The sequence below is a fragment of the Mustela putorius genome, unplaced genomic scaffold (assembly GCF_011764305.1).
Source record: "Mustela putorius furo isolate JIRA1106 unplaced genomic scaffold, ASM1176430v1.1 tig00000056_pilon_pilon_pilon, whole genome shotgun sequence".
Classification (NCBI taxonomy): Eukaryota; Metazoa; Chordata; class Mammalia; order Carnivora; family Mustelidae; genus Mustela; species Mustela putorius.
The window spans coordinates 8,211,917-8,232,452 of NW_025421263.1; the positions used below are offsets into that span (position 1 = coordinate 8,211,917).

The 20,536-nt window shown below is 39.7% G+C and overlaps 2 protein-coding genes across 7 annotated transcripts in view; one reads left to right on the forward strand and one right to left on the reverse strand.

The window, feature by feature from the left end:
* FNIP2 (folliculin interacting protein 2) overlaps window positions 1-20,536 on the forward strand; it is a 135,160-nt gene that overhangs the window by 55,961 nt on the left and 58,663 nt on the right. For 4 of the 6 annotated variants that reach the window (XM_045087001.1, XM_045087116.1, XM_045086973.1 and 1 more), the window contains exons 2-6: window positions 12,964-13,090; window positions 16,076-16,213; window positions 18,469-18,569; window positions 18,673-18,744; window positions 20,367-20,467. In XM_045087001.1, coding sequence (XP_044942936.1) covers window positions 12,964-13,090; window positions 16,076-16,213; window positions 18,469-18,569; window positions 18,673-18,744; window positions 20,367-20,467 — 539 coding nt within the window. The remainder of the gene's footprint in view (window positions 1-12,963; window positions 13,091-16,075; window positions 16,214-18,468; window positions 18,570-18,672; window positions 18,745-20,366; window positions 20,468-20,536) is intronic. The other 2 variants (XM_045087088.1, XM_013048284.2) reach the window with 1 other exon arrangement.
* LOC123393897 (importin subunit alpha-1-like) lies at window positions 2,944-4,929 on the reverse strand. Its single transcript, XM_045087208.1, is given in 3 exon segments — window positions 2,944-3,393; window positions 3,395-4,063; window positions 4,065-4,929. Coding segments are annotated over 3 exon segments (1,590 nt in total). The 5' UTR covers window positions 4,809-4,929; the 3' UTR covers window positions 2,944-3,216.

The window sequence follows — 20,536 nt, forward strand, 5'->3', positions numbered from 1 at the left end:
AGTTGTGTTAATTTTTTGAATTTTGCCAATCTGATAAGTGTATGACTTTAATTTGCTTTTCTCTAAGAGTGAGATTTAACATCTTTTCCTATTTAAAAACCATCATAATATATTTTTTTCTGTGAACTACCTGTATCCATTGCCCAGTTTGTGAGTATTGGTTTGTGAGTATTCTTCTTCATTGATTTCTGGTCCTTTATATATTAGGGAGATTCATCTTCTGTCTGTGATATGAGCTACTAATTTTTGGTGAGCTTTAAAGACAACTTTGATAACAGGTTTTTTTTTGTTTGTTTTTTTAACATAGTTGGGGTCATTCACAGTACTTCTGGGTTTTACTTTTCAGTCTTAAGATTATATCACCAGTATTCTTATTTTTCAAGTATAACAGGGTTTTTATACCTCAGAAGGAAATGCAGAGGGATGTCCTGGAACATAGAAGCTGTGACCCTGACTTGTTTGCTACTGATAGGAAGGTGATGGTATCTCAGAGTTGGAAGAGCACAGAATTTGGAATCAGCAAACATTGGTTTGAGTCCTGTCTTTGCCACTTACTGGTTATACCTTTTTAATGGTCTCCTGATTTCTGTATAAAATATGAAATACAGGCTTTTACAGGGCATTTGTGAAGGTTAGCTCAGGTGAATTCAGTAAAGTATTTGGCAACCTCTCAAATGTTAGGCAATTATTTGTGTGTGTGCTGTGTAACTCTGATCACCAGTCCTCCCCCGCCTATATCCAAACATCAGACTTTCTTGAAGTAGTATCTTTAGGCTCTGTGAGATTATGCAGTAAAAAAAAAGGGCAGTTATTGAATATAGTAGGAAACAATGTAATGCAGTACTAGAACAGTAATAAACTCAAAGGCCATAAATAGGTTTAATAAATGGAAAGAGGGGTTACTTTTTAGAGAGAAACTTATCCTATTCTTGGGAGAGGCAAGGGATGAAGAAGGGCAGGAAAATGTGGTATATGAATGCTGACAAGAAAGCTCAATAAATGTCATTGTCTAAGGTCAAACTACATATTTGAAACTGATTCTAAATGCCTTGAATTCATTAAGGTGGTTTCCCTGTAGGAGTTCACCCACAACCTCATGCTTCAGCTACCAAGAAGCTTTTCAAAGCAAACAGTAATTAAGGTTGTTTGTCTTAAGGCAATAATAGACTATCTGATGGGTTAAAAAAATTAGAATGTTCTTATTGTACCCCTCAGTTTTGTAAATTATTTTTAATTTTTCAAGAGATAATACAGTTATATGCTTAAATATTCAAAAGATACGTCTTAGTACTTACAGCACACTTTCTGTGTGCTGGCTCTGCATTAATCCTCAAACACTTATGGAGAAGGCACTTCTGTCCCCATTTTGCAAGTGAGATACTGAGAAACAGCGAGGTTAGGTAACTTTCTGAAGTCACATAACTAGAAACAGGCAGAGTGAAGACTTGAACTCAGGCTGCCTGGTTTCAGAGTCTACACTCTATGCTGTTTTGACAGCTGTGTATTAAATAGTCCTGGGGGTGCCTGGGTGGCTAAGTGGGTTGAATGTCTCTGACTCTTGGTTTCAGCTTAGGTCATGATCCCAGAGTTGTGGGATCAAGTCCTGCATTGGGCTCCCTGCCTAGCGGGAAGTCTGCTGGAGAGTCTCTGTCTCTGTCCCTCTCCCTCTCCCCCTGCTAGTGTGTGCAGTTGCTCTTTCTCTCTAAAAATAAATGAATAAATCTTTTAAAAAATAGTTCTAGACACAACCAGTCTTATAATCCGTTATTCATCTTTCTAGAGATAGCCTGTGTATATATAATAAAATCCAGAATTTTTTATTTTTCTTTTCAAAAATACATATGGTAACATTCTTTTTTTTTATTTTTTAAGATTTTATTTATTTATTTGACAGAGAGAAATCACAAGTAGGTAGAGAGGCAGGCAGAAAGAGAGGGGGAAGCAGGCTCCCCGCCGAAGAGAGAGCCCGATGTGGGACCTGATCCCAGGACCCTGAGATCATGACCTGAGCCCAAGGCAAGAGACTTAACCCACTGCACCACCTAGGTGCCCCCATATAGTAACATTCTATGAGCAATATCTTGTACTTCTTCCTGAGTGGTGTCTTGGCTTGTGATATAATTACATAAGGTTCATCTTCATTTTTTGTTATATCTGTATAGTACTCCACTGTATGGATGGACCATGATTTAACAATCTTGTGTTGACATTTTCAAGTCCTTTGCCATTCCAAATAGTGCTACACTGAATACCTTTTTGTACATAATCATTTTGAACCCATGCAAATTGATCTGTAGGATCAATTCCTACAAATGAAATTGCCAGGTCAAAGAATATGTAAATTTGTGTGTTTGTACCCATGTCTTTCTTTTTTTCCCCCTTATTTTCATTCTTGCCTCTGCCCCATGGCCCGACCCTACAGTGCTGTGCTCTGACCACTCTCCACGTGCTCTCCTGTACCCATTTCTTTTAGAGCTGATATTTTACAACCAAAGATAGGTACAGTTTCTGTTGATTTTGGCTTTCTCATTTTGCAAACAAAAAGCCTTATGGAGAGAAGCATGCTTTTGACCTTTGGAAACCTCTAGGAGAACAGAATCTGTGTATAATTTAAATGGGTCAAGAATTAATATACAAACTAGTGTCTTAAACATTTATGTTATTAGTATATGATTTCCCTGGGTGGGTGAGTAAGGGAGGTGGGGAAACCTTACTTTCAGGAAAAGATATGAAATCATGTTTTTGCAAGTTAGCTTTCAGCAGGGTCCTTGTGCATTTCAGTAATCCTGAAATATAGTAATGAATATTGAGAGTGTTTGGGTTATGCTGACAAGAGTATGAAAGAATTAGCTCAATGAATATTGACTTAAAGCGTGCATGAAGATGAACAGCAAAGATAAAGATATATGTGTATATACATTTATGTACATATATATATATATATTTTTTTTTTTTTTTTTTAAAGAAAAGGGTGGAATTTAATCTTTATTTACAGGACACTGCAAGAGAGGAGAGTCCACATGGAAATAAGAAACCCACTGGCAGGAGGAGCTTCATACAGTTTTTACAGTTTGGAACTGGTCAAGTAGAGTTTTGTTGTAAAAAGTGCTACAATAACAAAACACATTTAAAAAGAGTTCTTAGTAGAGAAACAGTAAGACAAACTTCTACCAAACAAAGCACACCACAAACAACTTTCTGCGTCGGCTGTACAAGCTAAAAGTTAAAGGTCCCAGCAGTGCCATCCTGAACCTGGAACGTATAGCCTTCAGAGGTAGTTTCTGGCACAACATTCTGATCTTCCTCTTCCTCTACAGAGAAATACTTCTCAATCAAGTTTAATGAAGCTTTGTATACAGACTCATTTTCATGGTTTTGTAGAGCCTCGATTTTTGTCCAAACCTCCACATTCTTCAATCATTATACTAAGTTTCTCGGTTTCACCTAGTTTCTCAGCAGCCTGAAAGATGTTGGAAATGGCATCCAGAATGACCAGAATAATTTTGGTATCCTTCGCAGTTAAGAGGTTCATCAATGGTTCTATTATGCCACAATGGACGAGGTATACAATCTGTTCAACTGTCCCACCACTTGTATAGTTGGTCACAGCCCAGACAGCTTCCTTTTGTGTCTTAAAGTCTGCCTTAGAGAGAACACCAACGAGGAACGGGACTAATCCATGATTCACAACTTGCTGTATCTGGTCCTGGCGGCCAGCTGTGATGTTTGACATTGTCCACGTGGCTTCCTTCTGAATATTAGTTTTGGGGTTTGTTAGCAGGCTGGGAAAGATAGCAAGCGCTCCTGCGTCTATTACAACCTGAGTCTGTTCATCTGTCCCAGTGACAATATTTCCTATGGCTCTTAGCGCAGGAGTCACAATGGGCAATTCAGTAGCTCCTAGAAGCTTCACAAGCTGCGGCACAACTCCTGTTTTCACAACCATTTCAATCCGTTCGTTTGGACCATCCGTCAGGTAGGAGATGGCCCAGCAGGTATCTGCCAAGACCTCTGGATCATCGTGATGCAGGAGACGAACTAAGGTAGGAAGAATCTGCTCAACGGGCATCTAGCGGGGGTGCAGGGTTCTTGTTGCGACAAAGGTTTGAAAGTGTCCAAGTAAGGTTCCGCAAGTAGCCACATGCTAACGATGACATATCAGGAACCGCGAGGAGAGCCAGAAGCGGATCAACCGCACCGTACTTGATAACCAAGTCTCGAAAAACGGAACCATCCCCTGCGATGTTTCCTAGAGCCCACACAGCCTGTTCGCTGATGTGGGCGTGGGAAGATGCCAACAGGGAAATGAACGCTGGGATCGCGCCTCCATCGACCACAGCCTTGGTCTGTTCTGAGGTCCCGGAAGCAATGTTGGTGAGAGCCCAAGCGGATTCAAACTGAATGGGACTACAATCAGTTCTGCCCAAGAAGGACACAAACTTTGGAATCAAACCAGCCCGGATTATGTTGTCTATGGGGGGCTGCTTTTCCCGAGAAAGCAGTTTCCTAGCAGCTTGAGTAGCCTGGAGCTGGCTTTCCAAATTGTTGCTATTTATGCCCTTGACAATGTCATCAACTGACCAATTTACAGTGCCCTGGTTGTTGCGGTTTTCCTGCAGTGGAGAGGTAGCATCATCGGGAAACGAGCTTACGTTTCTCCTTTTCAGCATCTGGTCATCCTTCTTCGCTTTCCTCAGCTCCACATTAACTTCTATTCGACGCCGCCTCATTTCTGTACTGTCTTTCCCCTTGTTCTTGAATCTGTTAAGGCGGGCAGCTGGTGAATTAGCATTCTCGTTGGTGGACATGGTTATGAGACAAAGGGAGAAAGCTACACGGCCGGCTCAGGCTTCCACGGGAGGCGGTCCGGGACGCGCAGGCTGCAGGTCAGCTGCCCTCAAAACGTCCACCACGAATCACCCCAAAGACGGTGTCTATATATATTTTTTTTTTAACTAATCTCTAAACCCAATGCGGAACTCAAACTCATGATTTTGAGATCAAAAGTCACTTGCAGGGTGCCTGGGTGGCTCAGTGGGTTAAAGCCTCTGCCTTTGGCTCAGGTCATGATCTCAGGGTCCTGGGATTGAGCCTGCTTTCCCCTCTCTCTCTCTCTCTGCCTGCCTCTCTGCCTATTTATAATCTCTGTCTGTCAAATAAATAAATAAAATCTTAAAAAAAAAAAGTCACTTGCTCTTCTGGTGGAACCAGCCAGGCACGCCTGCCCCCTAACTTTTTTTCTTTTCTTTTCTTTCTTTCTTTTTTTTTTTTTGTAAGTAAAGGTAGCTTCTAATTTAAAGATACTGGAAAAGAACACATAGTACTCTTTCATGAATTATAGGAACTATTTTGGAAAATACAGACCAGATTTAGAGCTTCTGTGAATTTTTAAGGGGAAAAACCTATTAATAATAACAGCAAAATCTGGCCAGGGGTGGTATCCTAGTTGGTATAGTGGCATAGTCACCTGGCCCCTCAGAGTCCCTCTTGCCTCCAAAGAACTTGTACTTTTCCTCTGCAGATTTTGTTAGCATTTTTTGAAAGTTCTATCGATTAAAGATGTATTTATATTAAGAAGCATGTTTGTTAAATTATAAAATACAGTTTGAAGAGGTGAGGGCTGTCATGCAATAATGTGGATCAACATTACAATTGCTTTCCTCTTATTACCTTGCTGGGATCATCCATTCTAAATCACACTGTGTGTGTTTTATAGATGATTTGGAATTCTTGTGTGTTACATTTGGAAGGATAAGACCTTGAGGAATGATTTTTGCCCCAACCCATCATTTTTTAGAGGAAGGAACTCTGGACGAGGTGAAGGGAATAGGCTGTTGATCCTGCCTAGAATTCAGGCATTCTGACGACCAGTACAGTGCTCTGTGGTTTAGTCAATGCCACGGGGGCTCTAGGACAGTGTGTGGGTGGGTATGATGGTGCCATGGGGCCATACATGAACTTTACCTGTTTTGCAGTTTTACTTGATATGACCCCTGAACTCGGGGGGGGGGGGAGGGAGGGGAAGAATTCTGTTTTTTCCTGCTCTGTACTTCATAGTTCATGGTACATCCTATCCAAACCTCAGGCTGTTTTGTGACTCATAATGTTTTGTTATTGTTGTGTGAACACATAAAGACTTATATGGTTTTAGCTTGTGACTCTTGCAACCATTTATAGTACTGTTTCAGTGAAAGGGAGAAACGAGTCCTGAGTTAGAACTTACTTGCACATAAACTTTGATAGTTGTCTTTGTTAGGGATTGCTTATATCTGGGATAAAGTTGGTGAACTTAATGTTACTTATTCTAGCCTTGTGACCTTCCCTAAGACACAGTAAGCATTACGTTGGTCAACAACCTCTTATCCTACAATTCTAAAATCCTAAAATCTCTGAAAAGATTTTTGGAATTAACCTGAACTATTGTGAGGTTATGCATAGTTTCTGTCTAATCCACTCAGCATAAATATTCATAACTTGGCCTGATGTAATATTAATTTGTTTTATTTTGGGATTTGGTTATACCTGGAACCTGGGAGGAGGTATCACATAACATGTGGTATGACATTCTTTCTAAAATATAAAAAATTCTGAATACTTAAACACCTGGCCCCAAAGATCTCAGTGAAAGTATTGTGTGTCTGAACTTATCTCTGATTTACGCTTTGCACTTTCATACTTAGTAACTGTTTTTCCCAACAACCTTGTGAGAGAGATAAGGCAGATAGATACACTTTGAGAAAGGTGACCCCTGGATAAGTGCTTTCCTAAAGTCACCTGGGTCGAAAGTGGTACAGCTAGAGATAAAAGTTGTTTATCCTGGTGAATACCAATTCATGTCCCAAGGATCACATCCTCTGTGACTTTCATCCATCCCTTACCCCTACAGTGTGGACTTGACGTCTACATCCTTTGTGTTTGTATATTGGCCTTCCCATATCAGGTTGTAAGCCTTCTGAGGGAGGAACTGCATCCAATTAATTTCTATTCCTAGTATCTTCCATGGTACTTGGGTTAACCGGATCCTAAAAGTGGGTGGAAAGAGTGAATGCAGGAGTGTGCTTTGAGGTTTGTGTTGTTACTTACGGTGCTCTTTCCACACCATACTGCTGATTATAGGGATTTATTCTTTCATTCCACACACTTCTTCTACAAAAGAAGTAAAAAAATTATATATCACCTACTTTCTTAAAGACAGAGTTGCAGCCAGTAACCAATAGGAATTTCTTTTGGTAAAATAACAGTGCGATGCATTTATTTGGAATCATTTTAAAATTATATCTTTAGGCTAGCTTGATGAATTAAAGCTTCTACTAAGAATTGGAATCTTTAAGTATTTTTTAAATTATACACTTGACCACAGAACAGCAATTCAATGGTAAATTTTTATTAGTGTCTCTGAAGCTAAATTTGGCAAGTTGTGCATCAAAGATCTTTTCAGTATAAAATAAGAATGTCAACTAATTTGCAAATTACTTTTCCTGTTTGCTCTTTTTCTGAGAGTACTAACCCAGACCAAAAAAAAAAAAAAAAAAAAAAAAAGATTCCATATTTGTTACTGCCACCCATTTTCCATAATTTTTTCTTGAAATATACAGGGCTCTCTACAAGTAATCCTAAACTTTATGGCCTCTTTTCCTGTGTGATTCTTCTGCCGAAGACATAATCCAACCAACAAAGACTTTCTATCATTTGATTTTTTGTGTTTATGCCACACCCTTTTTCTGCAATGACTGACTCCCTTGTTTACGTGGAATCCTTGCTATCCTTCCTAACTTTGTTGGTTCAAATATTGCTGCTTCTGGGAACTTTTTCCTGTTTTTTTTTTTTTTTAAAGATTTTATTTATTTATTTGACAGAGAGAAATCACAAGTAGATGGAGAGGCAGGCAGAGAGAGAGAGGGAAGCAGGCTCCCGCTGAGCAGAGAGCCCGATGCGGGACTCGATCCCAGGACCCCGAGATCATGACCTGAGCCGAAGGCAGCCGCTTAATCCACTGAGCCACCGATTCCTGTTTTTTTTTTTTTTTCACTTTTGCTTCCTATATTCTGCCTTGTCTTTTTATTTTCATGTAGTTTCCTATATAATTGTGTCTTCTGGATTTTAAATTCATTGAGAATAAGGACTTATCCAGTTCTTTCTTACTGTAACGCCTCTGAGTGCCAGCCTTCTTTGGCTTTCCTTGGATTGTAGCAGTGTACTTCCACAATCTGTCTGTCATCCATCACCTCCCCTCTCTGTCTGTGTCCAGATTTCCCTCCTCTTATGAGGACACCAGTTGTTGGATTAAAGCCCATCCTAATCTAGTTTGATTTAATCTTAACCTGATCTTAACCTTAATCTTCAAAGACCCTGTTTCCAAACAAGGTCCTAGTCCCAGGTGTGAAAATGAGGAATTGAGGGGACAAGACTCAACCCACAATACATGGTTATATGTATTTTATTTTATTTTTATTTTTACTTTTTAAATTTAAATTCAATTAGCCCAATGTATAGTACATCATTATTTTCAGATGGGTTATATATATTTTTTATTTTATTTATTTATTTGGGGGGGTTGTATATATTTTGAAGAGAATTCTGTTTTCTGTCTTAACTCCTTTGAACTGTTGCTTGTCACCTTTCAAGTTAAGTAATTTAGACTTTGGTCACTTTCTTCCTGCTCTCGAGTAGTTCCAGAAATAAGATCTGGTTCATTCATTCTTAACATCATGGAATCTTGAAACTGAAAAGTGTCCATATAAGTCCTTTTGTTTAAGTTTTACAGTAAGAAAAGGTAGATAAGCCATCTTATTTTGTTGTGCCTACAGTCCGACAGCTGCAGTCATAGAGTAGACAAATTACACCAGGGACCAGTGTTCTGTCCTTGCTTTCAACCAAAGCAAAGAAATGAGGTAGTTCTGATTAGAATAAACATCTTTCAAATAGATATCTTAAGGCAAAAGCCCAAGGCATATTTTTTCATAGACTTCTTGGAGTCATGCAGGGTTGCCCTCAGTGAAACACCAGGAACCATGGCTGGTACTCACAGAAGCCCCACAAAAACTTTTGGTGGAGTATTGAAGGGAATGCGGACGCGCAGAAGATAGATGTGGCATGTGATGATGACTAACCCAAGCCTCTGTATATGGAAGATGGTAGGGGAAAGAGCTGACAGCGGCGCTGGGAGATTTCCATAGATTATCTCCTTTAATCTTTATACCAGGCCCCACTAGTGCTGCCTGGGGGGACTTGCCCAAGGCTGTCAAACCTTGGGAGGCAGAGCTGAGATTTGATCCTAGGCCTGTCTTACTTTGAAGCATTCAGTATATCTCCTTTGTCCTGCCTGTATTTTCTTTGTCAAATTTCTCAACTGTAATTTTCTCCACTGATAATAGTAATGACAGCTGACAAGAATTTAATTAGGCATTAAATAAAATATTCATATGGAAGGAGAGTATAGTTTGCTTTACAGTTTATAAAACATACTTTTTTAAGTTATTTAGGTCAAAAAATTAGATAATCCAACATATTTACTTTCCCCTTCCATATCTTTATTTCCATTCTTTTAAATTTTGAAAAATAGCATGAAACATTTAATAAGGTGTTACGATCATTATTGGATATTTGAATCATGGCTACCTCTCAAAAAAAAAAAAGATTGAACAACTTCTTAAATTAGAAAGCTGTTTTGGTGAAGTGTCATTGCTGGGGCAAAACAGGTCGAACAAGAAAAAAGACAATTAAACCCTCTTTGCTTTCTCACTTTTAATAACTTTAGCCTGTGTACTCTTGGAGGCTATTTTTTTTAAGATTTTTTTTTAAGTAGTCCCTACACTCAGCATAAGGCTTGAACTTACAACACCAAGATCAAGAGTTGCATGCTGTGCTGACTGCGCCAGCCAGGCTCCCCACAGAGGCATTATTAATGACTTTGTGTAATTTTAAAATTTAGTGGTTTGGGGGCACAGTCACCAGGACCGTTTGGGTTGTAAGTGATAGAAAACTAACTTCAGGAAGAGTGCTCACTCGGAAGCAGGTAGCTTCGATTGCCAACAAGAATCTGTCTCACCCCATTGCTCACCTCTCTTTCCTTCACATTGACTTCATTTTCAGAGATAGGTTCTCACCTCATAACGACAAAAAGCAGGCACCGTCAACTCTAGAGTATCATCTGCCAGCCAAGCAACGAAGTGTGGGGACTGGCTTTCACAGCCTAGCTGGGGGTCTGATTGGCCAGACCTGGATCACAGATGACTTGTGGACTGAGAAGAAAATGATTTCCAAGATAAACTTGGCCATGTTATCAAAATCAGGAGGAAGGGATACTGGACATGGTAGTTTAGAACATAGGTTGTTATAAGAACTTTGTATTTTTTGGTGCTGGAATTTAAGAAAACTAATCTGCTACCTGGAAAGAATATATTCAATATTAACTATCACTGAAAAAGGAAAGAGCCAATAATGTACAATTTGTGGTTGGCTACCAGACACTGTATCAGTTTTTTTTTTTTAATTGTACCATTAACAATTCTCTTAAGTAATTAGTAACATTTTGGAGCACTTATCATGCATGTGTTTGCTTCCTCCACCTCAGTTGCTATCCTCACCTTCCTGACAAGGGCTGAACTCATAAGAATTCTGTCTGGCCTTCTTGCTTCCAGTCTTGATCTCCCCCACCTCTGTTTTCCTTAGAGGAGCTAGGTTGAATTTTTTTTTCTTTTCTTTTTCTTTTTCTTTCTTTTTTTTTTTTTTAAGTATAGACGCGAGCTTATCCGCCTTTGTTTGTTCATCTTGGCCTCTCATTGCACTTAGGGTATGATCTTGGCTCCTGCCTGTCTTCCCAGCCTACCTCTTGAGCTCTACTTCTCTGCTTTTTTTTTTTCTGTCTCTTCTATATCAGTGTTATATTTTACCATGTCCTTCCCTCTTCCTACCCTGTTCTTCATTCTCACACTTTATTTTTTTTTTAAAGATTTTATTTATTTATTTGAGAGAGAGAGAGCATGAGCAAAGGGAGAGGCAGACTTCCCGCTGAGCAGGGAGCCCAACTGGGGGCTCAATCCCAGGACTCTGGGATCATGACCTGAGCCAAAAGCAGATGCTTAACCGACTGAGTCCCCTAGATGCCCCTCACGCTTTATTTCTTTAACTCTTACTCCTTCAAGCCCTGTTTAAATGTTAGTCCCTTAAATCCTCTGTTTTTTTTTTCTTCTTTCTTTCTTATTAAGCTCTACACCCAACATGTGGCTTAAACTCAAGACCCCAAGATCAAAAGTCACATGTTCTACCAAATGAGCCAGCCAGAACCCTGCTTCACTTCCTTAAATACTTAGGGATTTCCCTGTTCCTCAGATGTGAAAATATGAGGCTCCTTCCCCTTTATGCACTTAGGACAATCTGTAATTACATATTCATATATTATTAGACCAGTATTCCCCGCTAAACCATGTTCTCTGTGAGAGCAGGGACCAGATATCTTTAGTTAACTGCTGAATATCTAGCATCAGGACCACAGTGCCTGAATCATAGTAGGCACTCAAATATGTGTTAAGTGGATTAACAGACTAATAACTGAAAATAATCCAAAGCAGTGCGTTTTATATTTATTCATTTTTTAAATTTTTTAAAAGTAAGCTCTGTGCCCAGCGTGGGGCCTGCACTCACAACCTGGAGATCAAGAGTTGCAGACTCTACCACCTGAGCCAGCCAGGAGCCCCAAAGTAGTGCATTTTAAATGATTACCCTTTTTATAGTCTCACGTTCTCACTTCATTCATTACTCAAGAACAGACTTATGTTTAGAGGATTTTTATCCCAGCAACTTTTGGTTTGCTTAGGAATGTTAAAGGACAAAATTAAACCAAGTAAATTTGAAGTTTTCGTTGGCTCTATTAAGCAGTTCCTGAGTGGGGCAGCATCCCCTCCAGCAAGTAGAGGGGTGCTCTGAGGAGTTGTACAGAATGGACGGTTTTTATAGGGAGAAGGATGGAGCAAGGAGTTAACAGCAAAAGAAAAGAAATGATTACTTCAGGCTAGGTCATTTTCCCTGAGGAGGAGGGACAAGGGTCTTATCAGGCACATAACCTCATCTTCTTTTAGGCCTGGTTAACCTCTGGGGGAGGTTGAAACTGTAGTTAAGTTAGGTGTTAAGTTCTGGTTTAGTGACTTGGCTTAAATGACACCATTTTTGGTCTGTAGTTTTCTTTTTAAGAGGAATAAGCCATGCTTCCTTTATTGCTGATTATTATTGTTAGCAATTCAAATTCCCTACAGTGATGCACTTGATTTTTTTTTTTTTTTTTTAGATTTTATTTATTTGACAGAGAGAGAACATAAGCAGGGGAGGGGTGGACGGAGAAGCAGACTCCCCAGTTATCAGGGAGCCTGATATGGGACTCTATCCCAAACTCAATCCTAGGATCGTGACCTGAGCTGAAGGCAAATGCTTAACCGACTGAACTACCCAGGTGCCCCTGCACCTGGTTGTCAAAACTTCTGTATCAGAGCCAGCTATAATAGAGGAAAATCCTAAATTTTAGGATATGTAATTCCACTCAGTTTTACCTGAGCCTGGGTGTGTGGGAGAGGAAGGGAAAAGGCCCCACTCACTCCAAATGGCTCCCTGGCTAGTAACACAGAGCTTGAACACTCCTATACATCAGGTATGCCATCCCCAGAATGCAGGCATCCAAATTTAGCTTTCTCTCCACATCCTTGTGATTTTTTGGAAGGAGATGCTTTCTCTTCAGTGATTTATTATTTACTGCAGTCTCTCCAACCTTTGTCATGTCCATTTGGCAATATTTGTAGGGCCCCTTTGAGGCCACAGGCGAGGCTATCTGCCCCCTAGGTGCGAAGGGGTTATAATCTCTGCACCTTTGTGGCCCTCTGATGCCCTTAGACACATTGGCTGGGAAACTTACTCTCCATGATCATTCCAAGTGTTGTGGGTAACATAACTCCTTTCTCCCTTTTGAATCCACAGCTGGTCATGTTCGGAGTTTGACCTGAATGAGATCCGCCTGATAGTTTACCAGGACTGTGAAAGGAGGGGCAGACAAGTCTTGTTTGATTCTAAAGCGGTTCACAAGATTGAAGAGGTGGCAACTCAGGTATGAAATGCAGATTTGCTTTCATCTTTTTTATCTGTGCTGTTAACCACCTCTCGGAGCAGTCATTTATTAATTCATTATCTTCTCTTTGGGCTGTATTGTACAGTACCAGTAATGGTTCAGAAGAAACATAAACAAAGGCTCTCCGCCACCCTGCTCTGCTGCATTTGTATTCTTAGTAATATGCACAGGTGAGACTGTTAGCAAGGAATCATGACAGATGCTCAGTAGGGTACTATAAATGTTACTAGAGGTAAAGTTGCAATGCAGTAGGATTTGGATGCCAAACATGTGCTGTGTAATAGGAAAACTGAGAACTCGAAAATTCATAAAGTGTTAGCTTGAAGGGAAGTTAATAGATCATTCTGTCTATTATTTCTCATAGATAATAAGAGGTATTACATTGCATGAAGTTAAACAAAATTAAATAGCTTTCCTTACCATAGGGCTCTTCAGTATGCTAACATAAGCTTTTATCTTCAAAAGGGAGGGCTGACCAGGGAAGCTTTATTTATTTCCTATTTTTAGTGGTGAGCAGGGTCGGGTGATGGTGGATGGGGTGTGGGGAGATCTGGGATGGGTAAAGTGAGGACATAAGAGCCCTTGATCCCTTGTAGCCAGAACAGGAAAGGTAAGGTCATGTGTCCAGGTGAGGCACAGAGTCCAGATGTCCTGAGTCTCCTGGACATCAGCCTGCAGTACCTCTAAGTTGTTGCCTTTAGACTTTTCATTCTTTTCATGTTCAATACCTTGCTATCCATACTGACCAATTTCTGGAAGTTCATAGAATGTGTAGCTAAGTAAATGAATAGTTTATTTCACGGTCTTTGTTTCATCAGGGCCCAGGGGCTCTTTTCCTGTTTTTGATAAAGATCATTTCTGCAGGAAGGACGTATTTGGTTAAAGGCAGTTGAGCTGGGTAGATTCCATAGTGCTCTAAAGTGGAAGTCTGCCAGGTAGCTAATCATTACAGTAGTTGTTGGGCTTGTTAGGTTGGGGGTGCGGGAGGGGCAGGGATCTCTCAGGTGATTCACCTGTAGGCTTTAATGGTAGATTTGTATCAAAGTTATAGTGAGCCAGCACTTTACCCTTTGGTGGACAGGCCATGGTTTTCCTTTGATTTTCCACATCGTTTCCTGTTTCCCTGAAGCCCTGCACAGGTAGTTTGTTTTAAAAAAATACACACACACACACACACACACACACACACACATATATATATATATATATTTTAAATATATATATTTAAAAATATTTTATTTTATATATTATATTTATTTATATTTAAATATATATATATAATTTTAAGATTTTATTTATTTATTTGACAGGCAGAGATCACAAGTAGGCAGAGAAGCAGGCAGAGAGAGAGAGAGGAGGAAGCAGGCTCCCCACTGAGCAGAGAGCCCGATGTGGGGGACCCTGGGATCATGACCTGAGCCAAGGCAGAGGCTTTAACCCACTGAGCCACCCAGGTGCCCCTGCACAGGTAGTTTAGTTTGAACACCTGCACACCATCACTAGAGCATCTAATGGTGGTAACAGGTGGAAGGAAAATATTCTCATGGGTTTTCAAAATGAATAGGAATTTTGGCATATCGGAGCAGTGATAACACTGGAGCCTGGATGTACTCATTTAATCAAAAAGGCATGTAGGTCCAGAGAGGTTTTGTAACTTGCCCAAGGCTACAGAGTCCAAAAGAAAAGAAAAGAAAAGGAAAGAAAAGAAAAGTGCTCTATTCACTGTACCAGTTATTTTCTCCAATTATAGATGCTTAGTATGTTGTACCCCAGCCAGGGGGGTCGAACAGTGTGTGAGGCAGGTGTGTCACTTTAGGCTGTCTGAGGGGCTGTGTTTCTGGCATAAGTGGTATTAAGTAACAGCTAGAGCTGAAGAGGGTGTTGAAGGAGTGCCCGATACCCGAGAATAACCAAGTATGATTTTGAGTGCCATCACTGCTACAGTGGCTATTATGGACTGGCACAGTTTGTGTTTTCCTTACAGTCTTTTCCCATTTTCAGCCCCCCACTCCCTTGGCAAGCACAAAACGTCATGAGTCTGTATCAAGCACATGACTGCAGGCATTTGCATTAGACCACCAGTGTGACTGTCACATTGGAGATTAGATAAGCTGCAGTTGCATTCATGTTTTTCCAAGCAAAAGCTGCACACAAAACAAGTAAGACTCCAACAGAAAAGAAAAAACTTATCATAGATGGCACAGGACGCTTCTGTAGGGAGTAATATATTTTGGTGTAGGAGGAAGGACAAAATTAATAAAGGTGTATCTTTATACCTTATGTCACTGTCATAAAATTAGCAGTGAACTCTATTTAGGAACTATATAGTAGATAATCTTTTGTTACCCCTAACCTTTAGAGGCCACTTTTCCATCACATGATGTATAATTCACAGAAGCTCCTGTTTCAGAGTTTTGGTTCACCTTTCACAAATTTGACCTCATGATTTTCTCTCCTGTTACCTTTAAAGCAGTGCTAGAGAAGGTGTGTCATTAAAAATACAAACTCAGACTTTCCAAATTAGCAATTTTGCTTTCTTACTTAGTTCTGTTTGCCTGGTAACATTTTAAATTTGAAGAACTTTCTTTCTCCACGTCAATTTTATAGATTATGACTCTCCACAGTACTAACAGATCCTCAATAACCCGAACAGAGATGACTGGTTCAAGATAGGAATTGAAACATATAACAGTTGAATTACTTGAGACTAGTCACACTACACAGTACACCTGCCCCGTCTTCTGTTCAGTTTCCTCTCTTCATCATGCCTCCCTCCCAGATATTACAGACTCTCAGGAACCACATTTTTGTCCTCCGCAAGCCAAGGGGAAAAAGCCTCTGGTTTTCAGTGCAACTTAGGCACAACATAGCAGAGCGATTTAGCAAAGAAATTCCCAGTGAAGCACAGGCTGTGGGAGCCCGATACACTTAGCAGTATCTTATCTTGCCTGTCTGTCACTCCAGAAAACAGAGGATGTCCCTATTAAACTGTCAGCCAAGTGCTGTCAGGACAGCGGCAGCAGTGGCAGTAGCAACATCTCATCCCACAGTTCTTCCGGGGGATCGCTACAGCATGCCAAGGAGCAGCTCCCAAAGTACCAGGTAAAACTGTCCCTGCCGTGCCTGATAGCCCTGGGGCTGAGGCCACTTACTGTAACTTTTCCACAGGGAAGAATGCCTGCTTCAGGTTGCTTCTCCAGGAACATGAGCATAAGTGTTCAAAAACGTGCCCTTAGTGGTTTCATGTCCATGCTGTTTTCACACTTTGGTTTTAGTCTCTTGATAAAAACTATAATTGAGCGGAGGTGACCCAGAATAATACATACTGAGTGAGGATGAAATATTGCTAACGAGGTAAAACCTTTTGTTTTGCTTCCTTTGTTGCCAGAACCTGATTAAGAAGCACAGATTTTCCAGTTTTGTTATGAGAATTTCAAGGATTCTGGGAATATATATGGGCATCCTAAGAAAATAGCATTTGATAGTAGGAGGAAGAGAACCATTTTGGGATGTAACTTGAGTGTGAGAGATACAGGGCTGGTAGAGTGCACGCGCGTGTGTATGGTTGTGTGTGCATAAGGAAGTAGAGGATAGGGATTAGGGTTATTGAAAAATACTGGCGTACTAGACATAAGGGAATAAATGTTTCGTGAATACTGAAGAGCGGGAGGGTATAAACTGATGGAAGATGTATCAGATTTGGTTTTGACTCGTGGAATTTTCCATGTTGCTGGAAAAGCTAAACCAGGTAAATTGCCAGCAGCCACTGGTCTGTAGAACTTGGTGAATTTCATGTTCAGGATTTGGGCCATGCGTTTGCCCTTATTTCACAGTACTCCTGGGTTTTGAGGCAGTTTGTGTTTTAAAAAGTATACAGTGAAATTTTCAGTTCGTTGAGAATTACAATTGTCATGTAGACCTTGTACCCTAGGAAAAAGCAGATTATAAAATGGAGGTGGTGGGTGGAAGTTATTAATAAAAAATGTGAAAGACAGTTGGTCTCTGTCTGGATGGAGTGAGAAGAGGTTGGCGTGAGCTGTAACCAAACAGAGAGCAGCCTAGTTAAACGAGGCTGGTAGATGTGTGTTTTTCTTTCCTTCTCTGCAGACATGTCTAAGTAGGTGTGCATATGTGCATTTGTGTGTGCATGTACTTGTGTGTATATGTGTCGTGTGTGGATTTGTAGTTTAAAAAAGAGATTGAGAAGAGAATGTTGAGAACAATTCCCATGTTTCTGCTTAGGTGGAAAGCGTACTAGTAGAGAGTCCGGGGCTGTGTGTGCTGGGCCAGAGAGAGATGCTTGTTTTGTCTTGGTCAGGCTGTGCTGGGGTGCCTGCGGCTTATCGTAGTTATACATTATCATTATATGTATATGACAATATACATGTAACATATGACTTATATATGACATGTAATAATGTATTGTTATGATATGTGAATGAATGCATTTGGATATAGGATTCTAGAGTTAAGGGAAAGGTCTGGGCCTATAGATAAAGATGTGAAAGGTATTTCTATGTAAAGAATAACCAAAATTCCAAGAGTGGTTGAGAGTGCAGACGGTGAGTAGGAGTGCCCTCTGAGAAAAAACCCTGCTCAAGGGATGACCTAAGAAAGAAGAGATTCAAAAAAGGTGGGGTAGATAAAATCATCAGCTACTGTGAGAGATGTTTAAGAAAGGAAACTGGAAAGTGTACTGGATTTGACAGGAAGGCAGAGGCCTAGAACAATTTGAGTAGATGAGGCAAATTTAGAGCTAGCTCAGGCCACTCTTTTGGATGACAAGAAAGACTTGTCAGAAGCTAGAGGGGTCAAATATTTTTGAAATTTTTTTTGGTAAAACTTTCAAGGTATCAGACTGTCTGTTAGCTTTTGGACCCTCACAAAACTCTCCCTGTGCTAACTGGCATTTTCATTCAACACTGTTAATTATTTAGGTGAATAGTTTTGAACTGTGTTTCTTTTCAGGATATATTTTGGTACCAGGATAAGAGTTACCCTGTTTTCTTTTTCTTTTTTTTCTTTCCCAGAACTTAATCTTTCTCTCTATAGTTTATAAATAGAGATAATGCTAAATCTTTGTTTTTCATAACAAGGTTAAAAATGACCCCTGCTGAGGCACTGGGATCCTGTATGAAGATATTGTGCGTAAAGATGAAATCATGAACATAAGTAGTAATTTGGGGAAAAATAGTCAATAGCCATTATGGATTAAAATGGTCAGTTTCTGCTTTGAGAAACAGTTTTAGTTACTGCTACACTAAAGATGGACCTATAGATCAATAAACGTTATTTTCTGTTGCATTATACATCACATTGTGCCACATACTAACTTTGGTCTCTTTCATGTGTGACAGTACACCAGACCAGCTTCTGATGTCAACATGCTAGGGGAAATGATGTTTGGCTCAGTCGCCATGAGTTACAAAGGCTCCACTTTAAAGATACACTATATCCGGTGAGTTCAAGTGTCTTTTTCTATTAATTGTGGGAAATGGAATGGTGTTACTGGCTTTTTAATTCAAAAATGCATTCCCTCACTTTTTTTTGTTTTCTTCCAGTTCTCCTCCACAACTGATGATTAGTAAGGTTTTCTCTGCTAGAATGGGCAGCTTCTGTGGGAGTACAAATAAGTAAGTGTGGGATTTTGTACCTGTCTTTCCCCCTTGCCTCCACTTTTTTAAGTGGCTATTTCTGGATAAAGTAATTCTTCCAGGACCATAAGTTCTTTTGAAATGATAAGTGGGGAGAGTCCACATTAACAAAGGGATTTTAAAAGTGGCCCTTTTCCTGTACATAATGAGTATGAAAAGACCTTTGACTTTATCAGATGGTCTTAAAAACAAATGCCTGTTTATTTTCTAACATTATTTTATCTTGGAAAAAAAAAAAAAACTTGTTAGTTACTTAGTTTGTTAACTTATTTCTAAAGGAATGAAATATGTAATCAGTTTTTCCAGACCCCTAGGCATGTGTATGATAGGATGGGTCTTATGTGCTCATGGTCTCTTCAGCCATCAGTGTAGCCTCTGGGATTCATGGTTATTTGGGCCATGTTCTGTTCTGATCTTCACTCCTCTGAGTTTTTTCCTCCTCTAATTTTATACTTCTGAGTAGACTAAGAATACTGATGTGTCTAACTTAACTCTCATGCTGGTACATTTGTTCATATATTTCAAACTTTTCAAGCAGAAATAGTTCATATGCTTCATTTTTGAATAAAGCAAAACATTTGTTATACTTTGGTAGTTTTTTTTTATATAAGCTTTTATGTATTCATTTGCCAGAGAGAGAGAGCACAAGCAGAGTTAGCAGCAGGCAGAAGAAGAAGCCTGAGCAAGGAGCCTGATGCTGGACTTGATCCCAGGACTTTAGGATCATGACCTGAGCCGATGGCAGATGCTTAACCCACTGAGCCACCCAGGCGCCCCTGAATTAAACTTGTTTGAGCATTTAACATTGGACTGGCATGACTTAAGCCAGTTATGGGAATTGATTTTTTTTTTCTTGTGAGATATTCTTCTTTAGACTCTTTCAGTTATTACACTAATTCCCTATAATAGAATATTGAGCTCAAATTTAAGTAAAAATCATTTTGGCCTCACTATGCTGTATTTTCCTCAAAGTCTTGATATTTATTTTATTGGTTAATAAATAAGTAAATTATTAAAATCTGCTTCTCTCACATTTCTGTTTATGAATAACTAACTTTTTAGATGTTGTGAAGTCAAATTCCTAAGGAATCCTAATTTCTGTTCTATCGTCCTCCTGAAAAAAGTTGCCTAATTGCTTGTAGATGTTAACAAGAATGTTAACAAAATGTTAACAAGAACTAAGAGTTAAGATGAATTTTATTTTGAAGGTTTATGTGAAATTATCCTTGAAATGAATGGCAACATCTTGGGTATCAGTTACTAAAGTACAATTCAGAGGCAAAGAGCAGTATCCTAGCTATCAGTCACCAGAGCAAAATTTGTAGAGTTCCATGCACCATTACATCATGTGAAACGGTTAAGAAAGCATTGTTTAGTTTTATAGTTTGGACTGCCTCCAGAAAGCTTTTCTTGTCTTTTCCTCCAGCAATTCCCCTAAAGTTTGGTTTCCTTTGTTAGATGTGAGACTTTATTCATTTTTAAAGAAAAGTCTGGGCAGCTGGTAAGTTGTCTATGTTTGAAAGTTTGTTAGAAAACAGCTTTATTTGTCTCTTGATTTTTTTTTTGTCTCTCCCTCCCTTCCTTCCCCTCTCCGGATTTAGCTTGCAAGACAGCTTTGAATATATCCACCAAGATCCTAATTTGGGAAAACTGAACACAAATCAGAATAATTTGGGTCCTTGTCGTACTGGGAGTAACCTAGGTAAAATCCGCCACGTAACTGGGCTCTCTCTTTCTGAATTACCAGTATTGTGGGTGTGTGTTTTGCTTT